Here is a 15,759-nt window from a genome sequence, read left to right on the forward strand (position 1 = left end):
CGGATCTGGCCCCCGGGCCTTGTTTTTTTTTTATTACATTTATATCCCGCCCTTCTCCGAAGACTCAGGGCAGCTTACAAGTTTAGCAGTAGCCTTCATTCTATGTATATGCCTGCTTGTTAGGGCTTTCACACACACCCCAAGCGGCATTATTACAAAGTCAGCTTATTGCCCCCAACAATCTGGGTCCTCATTTTACCTACCTCGGAAGGATGGAAGGCTGAGTCAACCTTGAGCCTGGTCGGATGCGAACCTGCACTAATTGCAGGCAGCTGGTGTTAAGGAGGCATCAGCCCACTGCTCCACCAAGGCTGTTTGGTGTTTGACATGTCTGCTCTAGAAAGAGTACAGAGAAGAGCAACAAAGATGATTGGGGGACTGGAGGCTAAAACATATAGGGAATGGTTGCTGGAATTGGGTATGTGTAGTTTAATGAAGAGAAGGGTGAGGGGTGACATGATAGCAGTGTTCCAATATCTCAGGGGCTGCCACAAAGAAGAAAGAGTCAAGCTATTCTCCAAAGCACCTGAAGGCAGGACAAGAAGCAACGGATGGAAACTAGTCAAGGAGAGAAGCAACCTAGAACTAAGCAGAAACTTCCTGACAGAACAATTAACCAATGGAACAACCTGCCTCCAGAAGTGGTGAATGCTCCAACACTGGAAGTTTTTAAGAAGAGACTGGCCAGCCATTTGTCTGAAATGGTATAGGGTTTCCTGCCTGAGCAGGGGGTTGGACTAGATGACCTCCAAGATCCCTTCCAACTTATTATTATTATTATTCACTAGGTACAAGTGGTCTTCAGGAGGAAAGCACCAGTGATGCTATTAAGAGACTTCTCTACCAAAGTCATTAAAGAGCCACTGAGAACAGAAAAGCCAGCACATATTGCTTCTTTCCAATACCAATTAAGTCTGTCACTTTGAAGGCTAAAAAGCCACTGGAGTTCTATGACTGTGTTCGTGCTGCAAGATTTGTCAAAATTAGTGCCAAGAAGGATGACCCAATACACTGTGCAGACAATCTGCATGTGAGAGATTGCTCATGCGAGGAACTAGATGACCATTTGTTCTGTAACTCAACCTCCCCAATTTCCATAAATTCAGGATCTCATTATTTACAGTTTCATCATGCTAGGGAAAACCAACCCCTCAAAAATAAAAAAGGATAAACTGTAATCATGTGCTTTCTTTTAGCATAGAGAAGTAAGTACACAAACAGAACATCTGTTTTGTTCCATGCGCAAAAGAAACTCATTATGATTCAGTCCAGTTGAACCAGTTCAGGGTACATTATGGTCTGGGTAAACCAAAAGCTAACAAATGTTTTGACCAAGACAAATTTCAGATCATGTAGGACATGGTTGAAACGCCTTTCCCTCCCTTTCTTGTCAGGTCCTCTGACCAGCCTTCCCACCAGTTATCCTAACACTTTTCTTTCTTTTTATTTGCCTTTACTGCAACTGCTGTCCTTGAATTCAAGTCTGGCATGATCCAAGTTACTCTGTCCATCAAACCTATCCCAAATTGTCCCAGCACCTTTCTTCCTCTTCCCTGCTGCACAATCCCATTTGTTTTGTCCTTTCCTTGCGATCTCCCACCTTAAAACACCTGTGCCATCCATGACCAGGCCAACATCCATGTTTCAGTTCTGGATCCACCTAGAACATGGGCCAGCAACCTGCAGTGCTCTTTCAGCCTTCTCCTGCGGCTCCCAGTTTGCAGAGAGAGAGAGAGACAGAGACAGAGAGAAGCACTTGTGCTTCCTCTCTCTCTCTGTCTCTCTCAGTGTGTGTAACCCACACTGTTCTCCAAGAAGTTGACAAGCTTATTGGACAGGGCTCCTGCCTTTGCTGCATCTCCACAGGAAGCAGGAAGCAGCAGGAGAGCCAGTCCAATAAGAATGTGTGTCAACTTGCCAGCTTGCCAGGTGAGAAGATCGGAGGGGGGGGAGAGGGAGAGAGAGAGAGAGAGAGAGAGAGAGAGAGAGAGAGAGAGAGAGAGAGGGGGAGGGGGGAAGTGCAAGTGCCTCTCTGTCTCTTTCTCTCTCACTCACACACACACACACAGAGCACACAAACACACTGAGTGGGGGAAGAGGACTGGCAGACCAAAGGCAGAAAGAGAGGGAGGGAGAGAGGGAGGGAGAGAGAGAGAGAAGGGAAGCACAAGTGCTTCTCTCTGTCTCTCTCTGTCTCTGTCACTCACAGACACACACAACACACAAACACACTGAGTGGGGGAAGAGGACTGGCAGACCAAGGGCAGGGAGGGAGGGAGAGAGGGGGGGAGGGAGAGAGAGAGAAAGGGAGAAAGGAAGGGAGAGGGGGAGAGAGAAAAAAATGAATATATTTGGTTGTCCTTACTGGACTTTTAGTAAAGAACGTTTAATGAAATATTTTGATGTTTTTTTAACTAAGAGGTGAGGTATGGCGATAATTATGCTGTATTTAAATATGGTAGCTAAGTTACTAAAATTGTTTTTACCTAATGGGATGAAGGAGAAAGGTTTTTTTCCCCCTCTTTCTCCTGTCCTCCCCCCCCCCCGGCCACAATTTTTTTTCTATTTTTCTGTTTGTAGTTTTTATAGTTTGCACCAGCTTTTTATTTCATAAATACGAGGAGGACACAAATAGACATTTGAGTATTTTATTTGAAAGTAACCTTCGACCCAGCGTCTTTTTTTTTTTGGAGTTCAAAATGCTTTTGCTGCATACAGAAATAAAAATTTGTTTTCTTTGTAGCAGTTCATTGATTTCATAAATGCAGCACACTATAGTTTTTTTATACATAGCATAAAGGTAAGAAACAATATATGCAGTGTTATCTTCATTTTAGATGTCAAAAGGGTTTTGTGGCTCCCAGTGTTTTCTTTTCAGTGGGAAATGGATCCAAGTGGCTCTTTGAGTGTTTTAGGTTGCCTACCCCTGACCTAAAACACAGACGTTTCAATCTAGGCACAGACTGTTGCATGGAAGAGTCCATTCACAGTATCTCTTGCACATATCTATGTAGACTATTTAGTAAATTTAAAGGTGTGTTTGAACAAAAATTGGACAAAAAATATGTTAATGACAGATTATAAACTAACAATGGTAAAACTCATTCTTCCCAGATGTTGCTGTTCAATTCCCAGGAGGCTCATGAACATGCCCAATAATGAATTAGTGAGATATAACTGAACAACAGGAGGGCCACAGATTCCCTAACTAAGACTAACCTGTGATAACAATAAAAACATTTCAACTGCCCAACACAGAATAGCCAGACAGAATCTTAAGAAATTAAGATTAGAAATTTTAATTTCTAAATGATATTCATAATGATCAACCTACTTATTTCTTTGGGCTATCTGATAAATATTTCTGAACCAAAGCTGTAATTTTCTGCAATTCAATTGTGCAAGCAAAAAACAAAACAAAACAAAACAAAAAAACCACAGAATCCTAAATATCAAAACATAACTTTTCACACATTGAATGCCCATTAGGAATTCAAAACTTTCACACATTTGATTTTTTCTTTACTCTTCCTCTGGAGATGAAATCTAGTTGTCTGGAATGCTGTTGAAAATTAAGTTTGCTTTATTATGGCTTCTGGGTACAGGGCTAATGTTTAGATTATTGGCTTCTTTAGTGGAAAAGCAAGAAAATTATAATGAGGCATATGCTATTTTATATCAGAGAAATTACAAGATTTTTTTAAAATGTTACAGCGAGTAATTTTAAAACTATAGCCCCATATAGGAATAAATGTGGTTGTTTTTAATAATTATCACTATTATTTGCCCTAATAATAGGTCAAATTATTTTCACAGAATGCATATAAGCTACGTTTATTTCCAAAAAGAGTAAGTGTGTGTTCTTTATGTACTTGTGTTGTCAGTAATAAAAAGGGTATCTATAATGGGAGCATTCACTGTCAATTATTACAGACTAGAGCTTTCACATTTTTCTTTGCTGTGTCCCTTTGCCTAGGTAGGAGAAGTATTTTCTTCATTATAAAAGAAAAAGTAGGCACAGCCTTAAAAAATGCATGTTGTGGGGACAGTTGACAGATGACCGTCTATGGAACTTGATTTCGCAAACCTAGGTATTTGCCAGCTCTAAGACAACTAAAGTTGCTCAACCTTTTTGTGTCCTTGTACATCCATACCCAGGTGACCATGTTCAAGCAAGCAGAAAGTTGATTTAAACCTCATAATGACATCAGTTTAGAGCCATCAGATTTCTCCGATAAAGAAATTGTGCTGTATCCTGTCTTGTCTAAATTCTCAAATTATCTTTTCTCTCTTCTTCCCAAACCTAATAAAGCTATAGGATCATAAGAGAAGGTGAAAGGAAAAAAAAAACCTGATACCAGAAACCAACCAATTAAAATCCCTTTTGTTAATGTTTGCCTTATCACGTGTAAATCCCTCTTTAAATATCTCCCCCCTCCTAAGTTGCAAGAACTAATAGTTACACTAGACAGTGAAGCCTATTCATCAATCAATGCCACAACTGCTGAATTACCTACTAGTGTCTCCGATGTGTTGCTGCACAAATTACACTTCATGCATCACCACATTCATTTCTTTCACATTACATGTTAGTGTATCTTGTCACTGCCCAATTGCCCTCTTTTGGACGGCTTAAGTGATATATTATGCTATGAAGCTTGCCAAGGAAACTTAATAATAGAGGGACTGTTTGTAAAAAAAAAAGAAAAGAAAAAAGAATTAGAAAGACCTAAGTCCAGAGTCCAGTGAGTGAATATGTAAAAATAGCTCGTGAGATTTCTGAAGGTATAATTATCTTATGCTGTAATGTTTTACGTGAACCAAATCAATTTGGTTTATACTATTTCCTTTAATTTTGCTTTACTTTCTTTCTTTTTAAGCCTCTACAATGGCGATAATAAATTTGATTTCACATAAAGTTTCCACTTGACCATCTTTCTACTATTAACAAGAAATTATCAATTGAATCCATCCATCCTTGACTCACTGGATGTTTGATTACCAAATGGAATCAAACTAAATGGAATCAAAAAAACAATTCTTTAGCATCCTTCCTTGCTCTGGAGTTGGAAGAATGCAATAAGTGTAATGGATGCATACCCATGATTAGCAATGAAATATTTCAGGGGCGAAAAAAATCAGTAGACGAAACAGTTGAGCACAAGGATTGCTCACAGTTCACCTGGCTGCAGATTACAATCCTAATGGGTAAGTCTATAGTGGATTAATCACTTTGGAATGTGTAAATTTTAATTGATAAATTCAAGCATCTCCTATGTTGCTCACTAAGGACTGGGGTTACGTGTTTTTTTTTCTTTTGATACACCTGACTGCAGGAAGCTGAAGTAGGTCAAGAGACTATGTTTGCTACAAAGTAGTCAACCAGTAGGTAAAATGAATCAATAGAATTATGTGGAAATGCTGAGAGGGCTATTCAAATTTCATAGGCATTTGAGGATGTGGGGAGAAAGATAAAGTAGTTTTAGAGCAGAGACACCGCATTAAAAAAGAATTCCTTTGTTCAACTCATGTAATATCATGTTAAGTCTCAATGATGGTAAATATAGATACGACTATTTTAAGAGGTAGAAAGAAAATGTGAAGCTTCTTATCCCTTGTCAAACACAGGATTAAGGCAACGGGGATCTATTGTTCAAACTTGGTAAGGTAGAGGATTCAGATGGTGGGGGCATTGTATGTTTTCAAAATGTGACTACCACAATATGTTCAGTTCATGACTCTCACATCTCTATAGCATTGTCAACTTTGGGACCCAGGCTTTAGCAACAAATTGAACTGCAGTCATTAGAAAGCAGAAGGTTTATGTTATGCTGTGAAAAAGTTCAGTCGCCAAATTTCTACACATCGAGTGCACGAGTAAGCCCAGCCAGAATTTTTTTGCATCTAAGAACTGCAATGCTCTTACAGAAACCAAGAAAGCAAAACAGGTTTTTTTTTTAAAAAAATGACATGATGGGTAACTTAACCATTTCGTGAAAGTCTTTTTCACTGTCATAATAATTTATCCAATTTAGATGTCACCCATCTTCTTCACAAAAGGCACACTGGGCAGTGTACAAGTAAAATATAAAAACATTGTTGTGACTCAGGGCCAGCCTGTGGGTCCGACAGCCGGCTCCGATGTATCGGAGGACTCAGATGTGGGGGAGGAGGGAAACGAACCGGCTGATGATGATTTGGAGGCTTTGCAGAGTCCTCAGCCGGGGACCTCTTCTCAGCTGCGTGAGCCCGAGAGTGCGGAGGAAGATGACCCACAGCTGGCCCTGTTCAAGGACGCCCGATGCAGGAGGCAGTCGAGCAGGAACAAACAAAGAAAGGCTGTGAGACTCCTCGGGAGGAGGCACAGGGAGACCACGCCCTGAACTCTCTATAAAAGGAGTGTTTGGGGAGGGGCTGGTTGCTGAAAGCAACTTTTCCGCTTGAGAAGACAAGCTCTAGTGTTTTTGTTAACTGCGTAATTAAATCTTGGCAGAAGCCTTTTAGCCTTGGACGCTCTCCAGACTCTTCTTTTTGAATAGGGGTTGCGAGAAGAGGGCTGGTTCAGAACAAACATAACAACTGTATATAAAATGGTATTAAGAGGCAAAGATAGTTAAAATTCAGAATTAAAGACAGAGGAAGGGCCTTCAGGTTGCTAACCAGCCCCATCCCTGTGTGTTCTTCTGGGATCGCCAGGCAAGAAAGCAATTATCCCTGATTACATGACAATTTATTCTTTTTTTTACAGATGGTCCTCGACTTTATTGAGTTCAACATTTCTGTTGTTAAGCGATACATTTGTTAAGTGAGTTTGGCCCCATTTTATGAACTCTCTCGCCAGAGGTATTAAGTGAACCGATGCAGTTGTTAAGTTAGTAACACGGTTGTTCAGTGAAACTGGCTTCCCCACTGACTTTGTTTGTCAGAAGGTCGCAAAAGGGGATCACATGACCCCAGGACAATGCAATTGTCATTCATAAACATGAACCAGTTACCAAGCATCTGAATTTTTGATCACACAACCTTGGTCCTAAGTGCGAAAAACAGTCACCAGTCACTTTTTTCAGTGCCGCTGTTAACTTTGAAGGGCCACTAAATGAACTTTTGTAAGTCGAGGACTACTTGTATACAATTATTGCTAGCAGAATCTTTTCAGACCGTTCGTAGAAGGACTACGAGCACCGTGGCCTGGATGGAGGAGCAGAGCCTTCTGTACTACTCAGTCTCCCAGTAGTACACTACATTCAGAGCATCCAAAAATTAAACAAGTTGGGAGGATTAACTTGTGTACTTTTTGTTCGACTTAAAAACTCCGAAGATTTCAAGTTATCCGGAACTCTTTATCTATATAGCTTCTTACTCAGAGCTTTTCTGTCTGCATTCTTGTATCAAGAAAAGATGATCTAGCTAAAAAGCCCGAGTTGGATTATTCTCTTGTATGAAGGATCGCCTGTTCTAAGGACAGACCAGCCTAACAACCATCAGAAGGTGAATACTAGTTTGGAAAGTTGGGGCCTGGGGTCTATAAGAAAGTAACAGCGGTTCCCAGTGCATTTGCTTTCAGAGGAATTTCCTTAATCACCATAGAAAGGTAGAGTTGCACAGACATCACAAATGTCTATTATTTTTAAAGCATGCCAGCTAGAAAAAAGGAATGCAAAGCCATTTCCCAGAAAAAAAAACTTTCTTGGCACAACTAGCCTTCCAGGTGCTAGAGTGATTTATCCCCATTATTTGTCGGACACTCTGGAAACCCACCCCTTACCTTGAGCAAGAGGCTGCAGTGGTAAAGCAGGCTGGCCCGGCTGAATTGATAGCAAACCTTGACGTTGCAAAGACAAGAGGTGTTGCTGTTGCAGTTGCTGCATTTGCAGAAGCTGCTGCTGGAAGGCCAACTGTTGGGAAGTCACCTGTTGCTGCTGCGGCTGGCAAAGAGAAAGAATTGACACGCTTCTTTTAGTTTCATATATCTACTACTCCTTTCCGCTTCTATGTTTAGGAGAGAAGGAAACGATTCATTAAAGAACTTAGAAAGCAGCTTAGCATCTGAGCCAAAACTACAGGAACAGGGTAGAAGACTCGTTAACTGTGCAATTCTATGCACGTCTACTTGACGTGATGTTCAGTGAGGTTTAGTTCCACTTGAGAATTACACCCCAGCAAGTAACAGGAATACAAACACAGTCATGAAAATAGTTACAGCTAGTTTATGAGAATTGCTGCTATGAGCTCAGGCAAATATTGATGGGGCCCCGGCATCTATAAGAAAGTAGCAACAGTTCCCAATGCATTTGCTTTGAGGGGAATTTCCTTAACTACCATACAAAGTTACAGCTGCACAGACATCACACATGTCTATTATTTTTAAAGCATGTCTGCATATCTTATGTCTCATTAGTTAAATGTTTTCCAAGAGTTGAGCTTGGCAGCATACCAGGTGCTCAATAAACCTTGCTGTTTTGCTGCCTGCTTATAAGTGTAAAAATGAGGGACCTGGCTGTCATCAGATGGCAAGCCATAATTCAAAGCTAGTCAGTTACATTGAGCATGATGGATCACAAGCTATGCAGACCTGTTAAAGCAATCCTCAAACTATTGGCTGATTTTGTAGCTTAACGGGTTTCAGAATGGTGACCAAACCCTAATCTGAAAAGCTGACTTTTCTCAGAAGTCCTATTAAAATAATCATATTATATTCAGGTACTCTGTAAAGCAGGATCATGACACATTTGGATTTTTTTCAAGGAATTCATGGGTACAATGGATGGAATTGAGGGAAGACTAGGGCCTTCACCAAATGGCTGCCACAATAGGCAAATCTAGCCCAAAGACAATTATTTAATGGAACATACTAGTCCATATATTGTCCGCCAAACCCAGCTTAACTATGCTTTTCTTTTTTCTTTTTTTTTGGCAGATAGACACACTTCAAAGCAACCATTATGCCAACAGCACTCATGTGGAATTCACAGCATTCACAGAAATAAATACTGCAGATTCGACTATGCTTTTACTATATCAGTTATCCATTCTTTCTAAAGTAATTTAAACAATTACACATATTTAAAAATATCAAATGTGGGGGGAAAAATCCTTTCAGGAGCTGAAGGAGGTAACTAACGGTCCCCTCAGTTCCAACAAGGACTTATAAAGTTAAACAACATTTGTGCACTAAGAAAGAGAATTTATGAAATGTTTAAAAGATAAATTATGAAGAACCCTTCCATTAATCATAATTTTTATTCCTCATGGTGACATAAACATGGGCGAAGTATGAAAAATATGAAAAAGGTAGGACAAAAATATGAGCAAAGAAAATCTTCCACATATTATCTTAAGAGAATGTTTTCCAATACTGCCATTTTAAATCTTAAATGGTGTGGATTGGAGAATTCTTGTCACTGCAGTATGGAATTAGCCAAATTCATTCATTTTTAAAAACATTATAAATTATAAACTTTTAAATCATTTAAAAAGCATGACCATATGGCATATCCTTTTAAAACAATTTCAAGTGAATGGCATATACAGATAGAGACTCAGCATATATTCTGTAATAGCTTTGCTAATAGTGTGCATGGGTGTGGTTCAAAAATTTTGCTGGTCACTATGATTGGCAGCTAGTGAAGTTCTTATAAACTTAAACTGCCTAGTCCAAACACAGAAAATAACATGAATCACATACATCTACACTTAATTGTAATGATAAATAACCCATGCTATGCTCTATTTACTTATTAAAGTACTGTCTCAGCTATTAAGGCACCAATTGGTTAATTTATTGTATTTTCCATAGGGGCTGTTGCTGTCATGCAATCTATCATTTCCACTTAAAAAAAAAAAACTTCAGCAGTTTGGGAAAAATTATCTCAGGGAAAAAGGCTATGATGTTATACTTGCCAGGATCTGAACCTTGAACCCTCAGAGGTGTAAAAGACCATGTTGCTTTCTCACTGCTGCCCCCAGAGAAGGTTTTAACTACTCTGTTTATCACTTCTGACATAAATAAATGAGAAAAAATCCCAGACCTTTGAAGAAGAAAAACTTCATCTAATATTGTTAATTAGCCATGACAAACGATGAAATAACACTGTAAATCTTTCATAGAAACAGCCACTAGATTTTAATTATACACATTCATAATTTAGCAAACAACATCTTATTTGAATGCACTTAATGTGTACAGTACTTGAGGCTTCAGAGTCCTTAATTTTGTTTCATTTAAGGAAGCCCTTAGGTTTTACTCGTCTTGTATTTTATTTACTTTTGTTCTTTAAGCACCCATGAAAAAGCTTTTGCTGCTTTGATAAGGATCTTTTTATTTATTGAGCAATGACAGGAGGAAACTTGGTTGTGTAAAATATCAGTGCATCAAGCCAATGTTTAGCAATTCCTTAAGCTAGCCAAAAAAAGTTAATGTAGATTTCCTCAGTAATTATCTGAGTGATAGAAAGATAACATAGCGCACTAGCACAATAAACAGAAGGAAATTATCTAATATCCCTAATCTGTTAGGAATCATATCAAGGTGGAGGGCTTCAGAGAGTTTGCAGCTAACATCTGCAGAAAGAAAATTAACTCTTGACTGACTGAAACATATATACACTACAAGACAACAACATTTGGAAAGAATGGATGGCGTCTACTTGAAGAATTAAAACCTATATACAATGGAGAATAATTGTCTATAGGAATTTTCTTATTTTCATCTTTAAACAATTCATTCTAAAAATGTATTGTTAGCACCTACCCACTTTGGCTGATTAAAAAAACAATCATGGTTGGGCCTGATTACTAGGATGTTCAGCAAGAAAGCTGATCGGTAAAGGCAGGATGGGGAATTTTTAAAAAAACTTGGAAAAAGGCAATGACAATGACAACTACAGGTGACATGCTAAGAAAATTGCATAGAACTGGAGTCAGCAGGATTCAATTTTGATTGGAACAAGTCTTCACAAAACATCTGTAGGATGTTTGAAGAACTAAAACCTATATACAATGGAGAATAACTGCCTATAAAGACATTTATTGCTTGCCATTAAGGTTGGAACTTCATTTTGTCCCAACCAACCAGATCAGAATATATCTACAGTTATACAAAAGCAGGAAAAAAAGGACTGGATATAGTCTTTGGAGTAGGTCAGACATGTCAAACACAAGGCCCGGGGGCCGGATCCGGCCCGTGAAGTGGTTTCATGTGGCCCGCGAAGCCATCCTGGAAAGAGTGAGGGAACGGCCCCCACTGCCTTGGCCCTGGCCCAGAGACCCTCCTTCTGCCAGAGACCCTCAGATCTCCTGCCCAGGCCCCCATAGGCACCCTTGATGCGAATGATGTAGAGCTGGCCACGCCCACACAGCAGGCCATACGCACTCTAGCCACGCCCACCCAGTAGGCCACGCCCACCCTGGCCACACCCACCCGGCCCCGAGGGCAACCGCAATGCTGATGCGGCCCTCAATGAAATTGAGTTTGACACCCCTGGAGTAGGTGATTGCAATAAATCAACCAACCAACATTTTTTGCTTGAAAAAAAAAAGAATAATATATAGTGCATATGCATAGCTCTACCTCTTCAACAATCAACTTTCATGTAAATTTTTCCCTTTTTCTTGGGAAAATTATCTGCTTCTCAAAATATACCAGAGAGAAGCCTTCCTTGAAACAAATTCCCACATGTACAATATAGTTCTGGAGCTTTCATTGGCTCTTTTCACTTTTTGGATCAAGTTGGAGCTATTTTCACTTGTTGGATCAAACGTTTCACCTTCTTTCACCCGTCTTTCTGTACTTCATTCCAGCTGAAATGAATAGGCATTTCTCAAGAAAATAAACCATTCTGTGGCTTCCATACACCAAATGACTGGGAGAAACAGATCCTCCCTCTTCTTTCATTGTCAAAATTAACAATAGTGAAATATATTACAACTGACTCAAATGCATGAATGCTAAACAGCCAAGGGTTCAAAACAAAAGACCCCCCCATACTAAGAACAGGCAGACCACATATTAATCCCAAACCCAGGTTAACCAAAATAAAGATTTTTGGGGGCAATTAAGCTGACTTTGTAATAATGCCGCTTGGGGGTGTGTGAAAGCCCTAATAAGCAGGCATATACATAGAATGAAGGCTACTGCTAAGCTTGTAAGCCGCCCTGAGTCTTCGGAAAAGGGCGGGATATAAATGGAATTATATATATATATATATATATTTGTTGTTGTTGTTGTTGTTAGCTGCGAAGTCGTGTCCGACCCATCGCGACCCTATGGACAACATTCCTCCAGGCCTTCCTGTCCTCTACCATCTTCTGGAGTCCATTTAAGCTCACGCCTACTGCTTCAGTGACTCCATCCAGCCACCTCATTCTCTGTCGTCCCCTTCTTCTATTGCCCTCGATCTTCCCCAGCATTAGGCTCTTCTCCAGGGAGTCCTTCCTTCTCATTAGGTGGCCAAAGTACTTGAGTTTTAGCTTCAGGATCTGGCCTTCTAAAGAGCAGTCAGGATTGATCTCCTCTAGGAATATATATATATATGCCAAACAAATAAGCCATATTATTACTCAATACAAATGCCAGTGCCATACAACAAGCTTTGACAATGGTTGGTTCACACATTATTTTATGGCTTGTTTTCATTGTACACTAACCAGAGTCATGTTTTATGACAGGGCTCCCCAACCTCCAGGCCATGGATTGGTACCAATCCATGACCTGTTAGGAACTGGGCTGCACAGATGGAGGTGAATGGCGGGCGAGCGAGTGAGCAAAACTGAACCCCTCCCCTCCGTCCAAGGAAAAAAAATATATTCCACAAAACCAGTCCCTGGTGACAAACACCAGTTGGAAACTGGTGTTTTGTGAGATTGGCAGCTAATATAAATATGATTATTTTAACTGCAACAATTTAATTCTATTTCAGCTTAATATAGAGTATTGTGGAAATCAACCATTAAGTCCTTCATAAAAAGCTGGTTTGTTCTTGGCACTGCACATTTGAGCAGCACGATGGTTAAATTGGCCTGGAGACAGAAATGACAAAGGTAGCATCTCTTTGACTGGAGAGGCAACAGCAAGAACAACAGAAATGCTGAAATACACCTCTTGGGTTCCAACAATGGCAGAATGGGCTTCCCGTGACCATAAGCACCCTAGAACTAGAGGAAAGGGTGGACTCATTGCCAAGTATCCCATCTTGCCCTTTCTTCTTTAAATCCCCCAATTCTTCTTTATTTTTGCTACCTCACCAGAAATATATTCTGAAAACAGCAAGGGGCATTCATGGCAGGGAAGGAACATTTAAAGTCTTTTTATTCCAAATTTTGAATGTACTTCTCTTTTTATCCTTAACAGGTCTATTAAAAGCCGTTACCATAAGTACTTATATGGAACTGAATCTGTATTACATCATTTATCTAAGGGCACATTTAACTAGGAAGAGACTGTCTTGAGATTAACTGTACAGATGTTCATTTCTTAAGTTTGCTAGCTTTCGGAAACTTATGTAGTAGAAGATAAGGTAAAGGTAAAGGTTCCCCCGCACATGAGTCCTAGTCATTTCCGACTCTAGGGGCCGGTGCTCATCTCCGTTTCAAAGCCGAAGAGCCAGCGCTTGTCCGAGGACGTCTCCGTGGTCATGTGGCCAGCATGACTAGACGCCAAAGGCACACGGAATGCTGTTACCTTCCCACTGTAGTGGTCCATATTTTTCTACTTGCATTTTTACGTGCTTTCGAACTGCTAGGTTGGCAGAAGCTGGGACGAGTAACAGGCGCTCACTCTGTTACGCGGCACTCAGGATTCGACCCGCCAAACTGCCGACCTTCTGATCAACAAGCTCAGCGTCCTAACCCACTGAGCCACTGCGTCCCTCTCATGTAGTAGAAGGGAATGATCAAAAGACACATTAAATCTAAGACTAGTATCTTGTTTTGGGAGCTAGTACGGTGCAGTGGTTAATGCCCTGGACTAAAATTGTTGAGGCCAAAATTCAAATCTATTCTCAGCCATAGAGTCTCATGGGATGACCTGGATTAGTTCTTCCCTCTTACTCTAATGTACCCCACAGGATTCCTGTTATGGAGAAAGATTAAGGAAGAAATGCTGTATATTCTACCTTGAGCTTCTGGAGAAACGGCAGGATATAAATCTAGCAAATAAACAAACAAATCTTAAATAGAGTTTGCCTACTCCGAGCAGATAGGCTTATGGGTACAAGTGCAAGAAGCTTATTTTGCTGGAAACACAGCCTCCCTCTAGTGTATTATTAACCAGCCCATTATTTCACTGACTAAAATAAATAATTGAACTTCTGTTTTCTTAAACTGTATCTATAGCCACAACAACAAAGATGTAAATAAGTTAAAAAAATATTAGTAAGGCCATTTCAGTTCTGAACCAGATCTGCCCCCAAATAATTTCATTGTTTTTGATAGCCTTTTGAAGTTTTTCAATTAAGATAAAACTCAAAGACAAATTAAACCAGGGTCGAATAATTGTTCACTATCTCAGATGTTAATCCTTGTCAAAAATGTATACTATGAAAGGAATGGTTGAGTACGAAAATGCTCCCTGCTTGGGATGTGTCAGAGTTACCACTTTATTGTAAGTTAATATTTTAAAACCAGCTTTATTTATATAAGTTGACTGATGCTTGTTCTGTTGTCTTCATAACTATCCTCCAGGAAAAGCTCACAAAAGTTTTTTTCAGTTTAAAAAGCCAGAATAAAAAAGTACACAAACCCATTGTCCAAGAAAGAACTTAAAAGCAACACACATTGCCAAACTGTGTTCTCCACCCAGTTACCAAACACAGGATACAAGGCAGTTTGTTTACTTCTCACAATTGAATGCACACAAAAAAGGTCTCGGTGCAGTCCTGTTGTCAGGTCAGTAGTCAGTTGTTAGAATGCTGAAATATCCTGATAAAACTTGCATTTTTGATCTCCTCCCTAAAGCCGCTGTCAAAGGTCTGTTTTCCTTTCTTGGGTTACTCCCTACTGCCTAACATAAATTGTCATAACTCTGGAGGACAAACAGCCTTTTATTAAAACAACCTATTCAGGTTAAGTTGATTTTTTTTTAAAAAGGAAGAAGTTTGGAGTATTTTCTAAATTGTATTTAAAATCCTTCATCTCTCCCCTCCTCCTGCCCATTTCATATACTCAGTAGGATCATTTTTAATAAAATCAAAACACAGAGTAGAAGTATTGAGTTAAATTGCAGACTTGAAAACTGGCTTGAAGAAATGGAAATACTGCAACAGAGATATTCTCCACCCTGTTGTAAATTTTCTTTTCCTCTTACTTGGAAGAAATAAGACTTTTTAAAACCCGACCATTGAAAGCACACTGGTTTTAGATTAAAAACTATATTATTTAAGGATACAGATATGTTTTCAGGAGATGATACAATAACAGGGACTGTTACAATGTATGAAATGATGCATTAAGCTAATCCACTTTAGCACTGTAACAAATGTCAAATTCAAAATAGCTTTTGCAATACTTTAATATTGACAATTTTAAAATAAATGGTATACAGATGTATGTGTATCTAACACGGACCACTGGCAGCATATCAAATTAACAAGAATATTCTCTTAAACTAAGGAATTTGGCTCAGAAAAACCTGTGGGATAAACTACATTATCTGAAGACAGGCACCAATGTATTTACCCATCCATCCATATTTAAAACAAGTATCACTTAAAAGAGAAAAGATGCTCGCTCTTTCCATCCAATCCACCATTTTTAATAATTCAG

At 39.5% G+C, this 15,759-nt stretch overlaps 1 protein-coding gene across 21 annotated transcripts in view; it reads right to left on the bottom strand.

Moving 5' to 3' along the window:
• Nucleotides 1–15,759, bottom strand: part of FOXP1 (forkhead box P1) — a 666,401-nt gene that overhangs the window by 90,029 nt on the left and 560,613 nt on the right. For 19 of the 21 annotated variants that reach the window (XM_083354300.1, XM_083354292.1, XM_083354290.1 and 16 more), the window contains one exon: nt 7,766–7,925. In XM_083354300.1, the coding sequence (XP_083210426.1) occupies nt 7,766–7,925 (160 nt within the window). The remainder of the gene's footprint in view (nt 1–7,765; nt 7,926–15,759) is intronic. The other 2 variants (XM_083354286.1, XM_083354287.1) reach the window with 1 other exon arrangement.

Source organism: Vipera ursinii, assembly GCF_947247035.1.
Source record: "Vipera ursinii genome assembly, chromosome: 2".
Taxonomy (NCBI): domain Eukaryota; kingdom Metazoa; phylum Chordata; class Lepidosauria; order Squamata; family Viperidae; genus Vipera; species Vipera ursinii.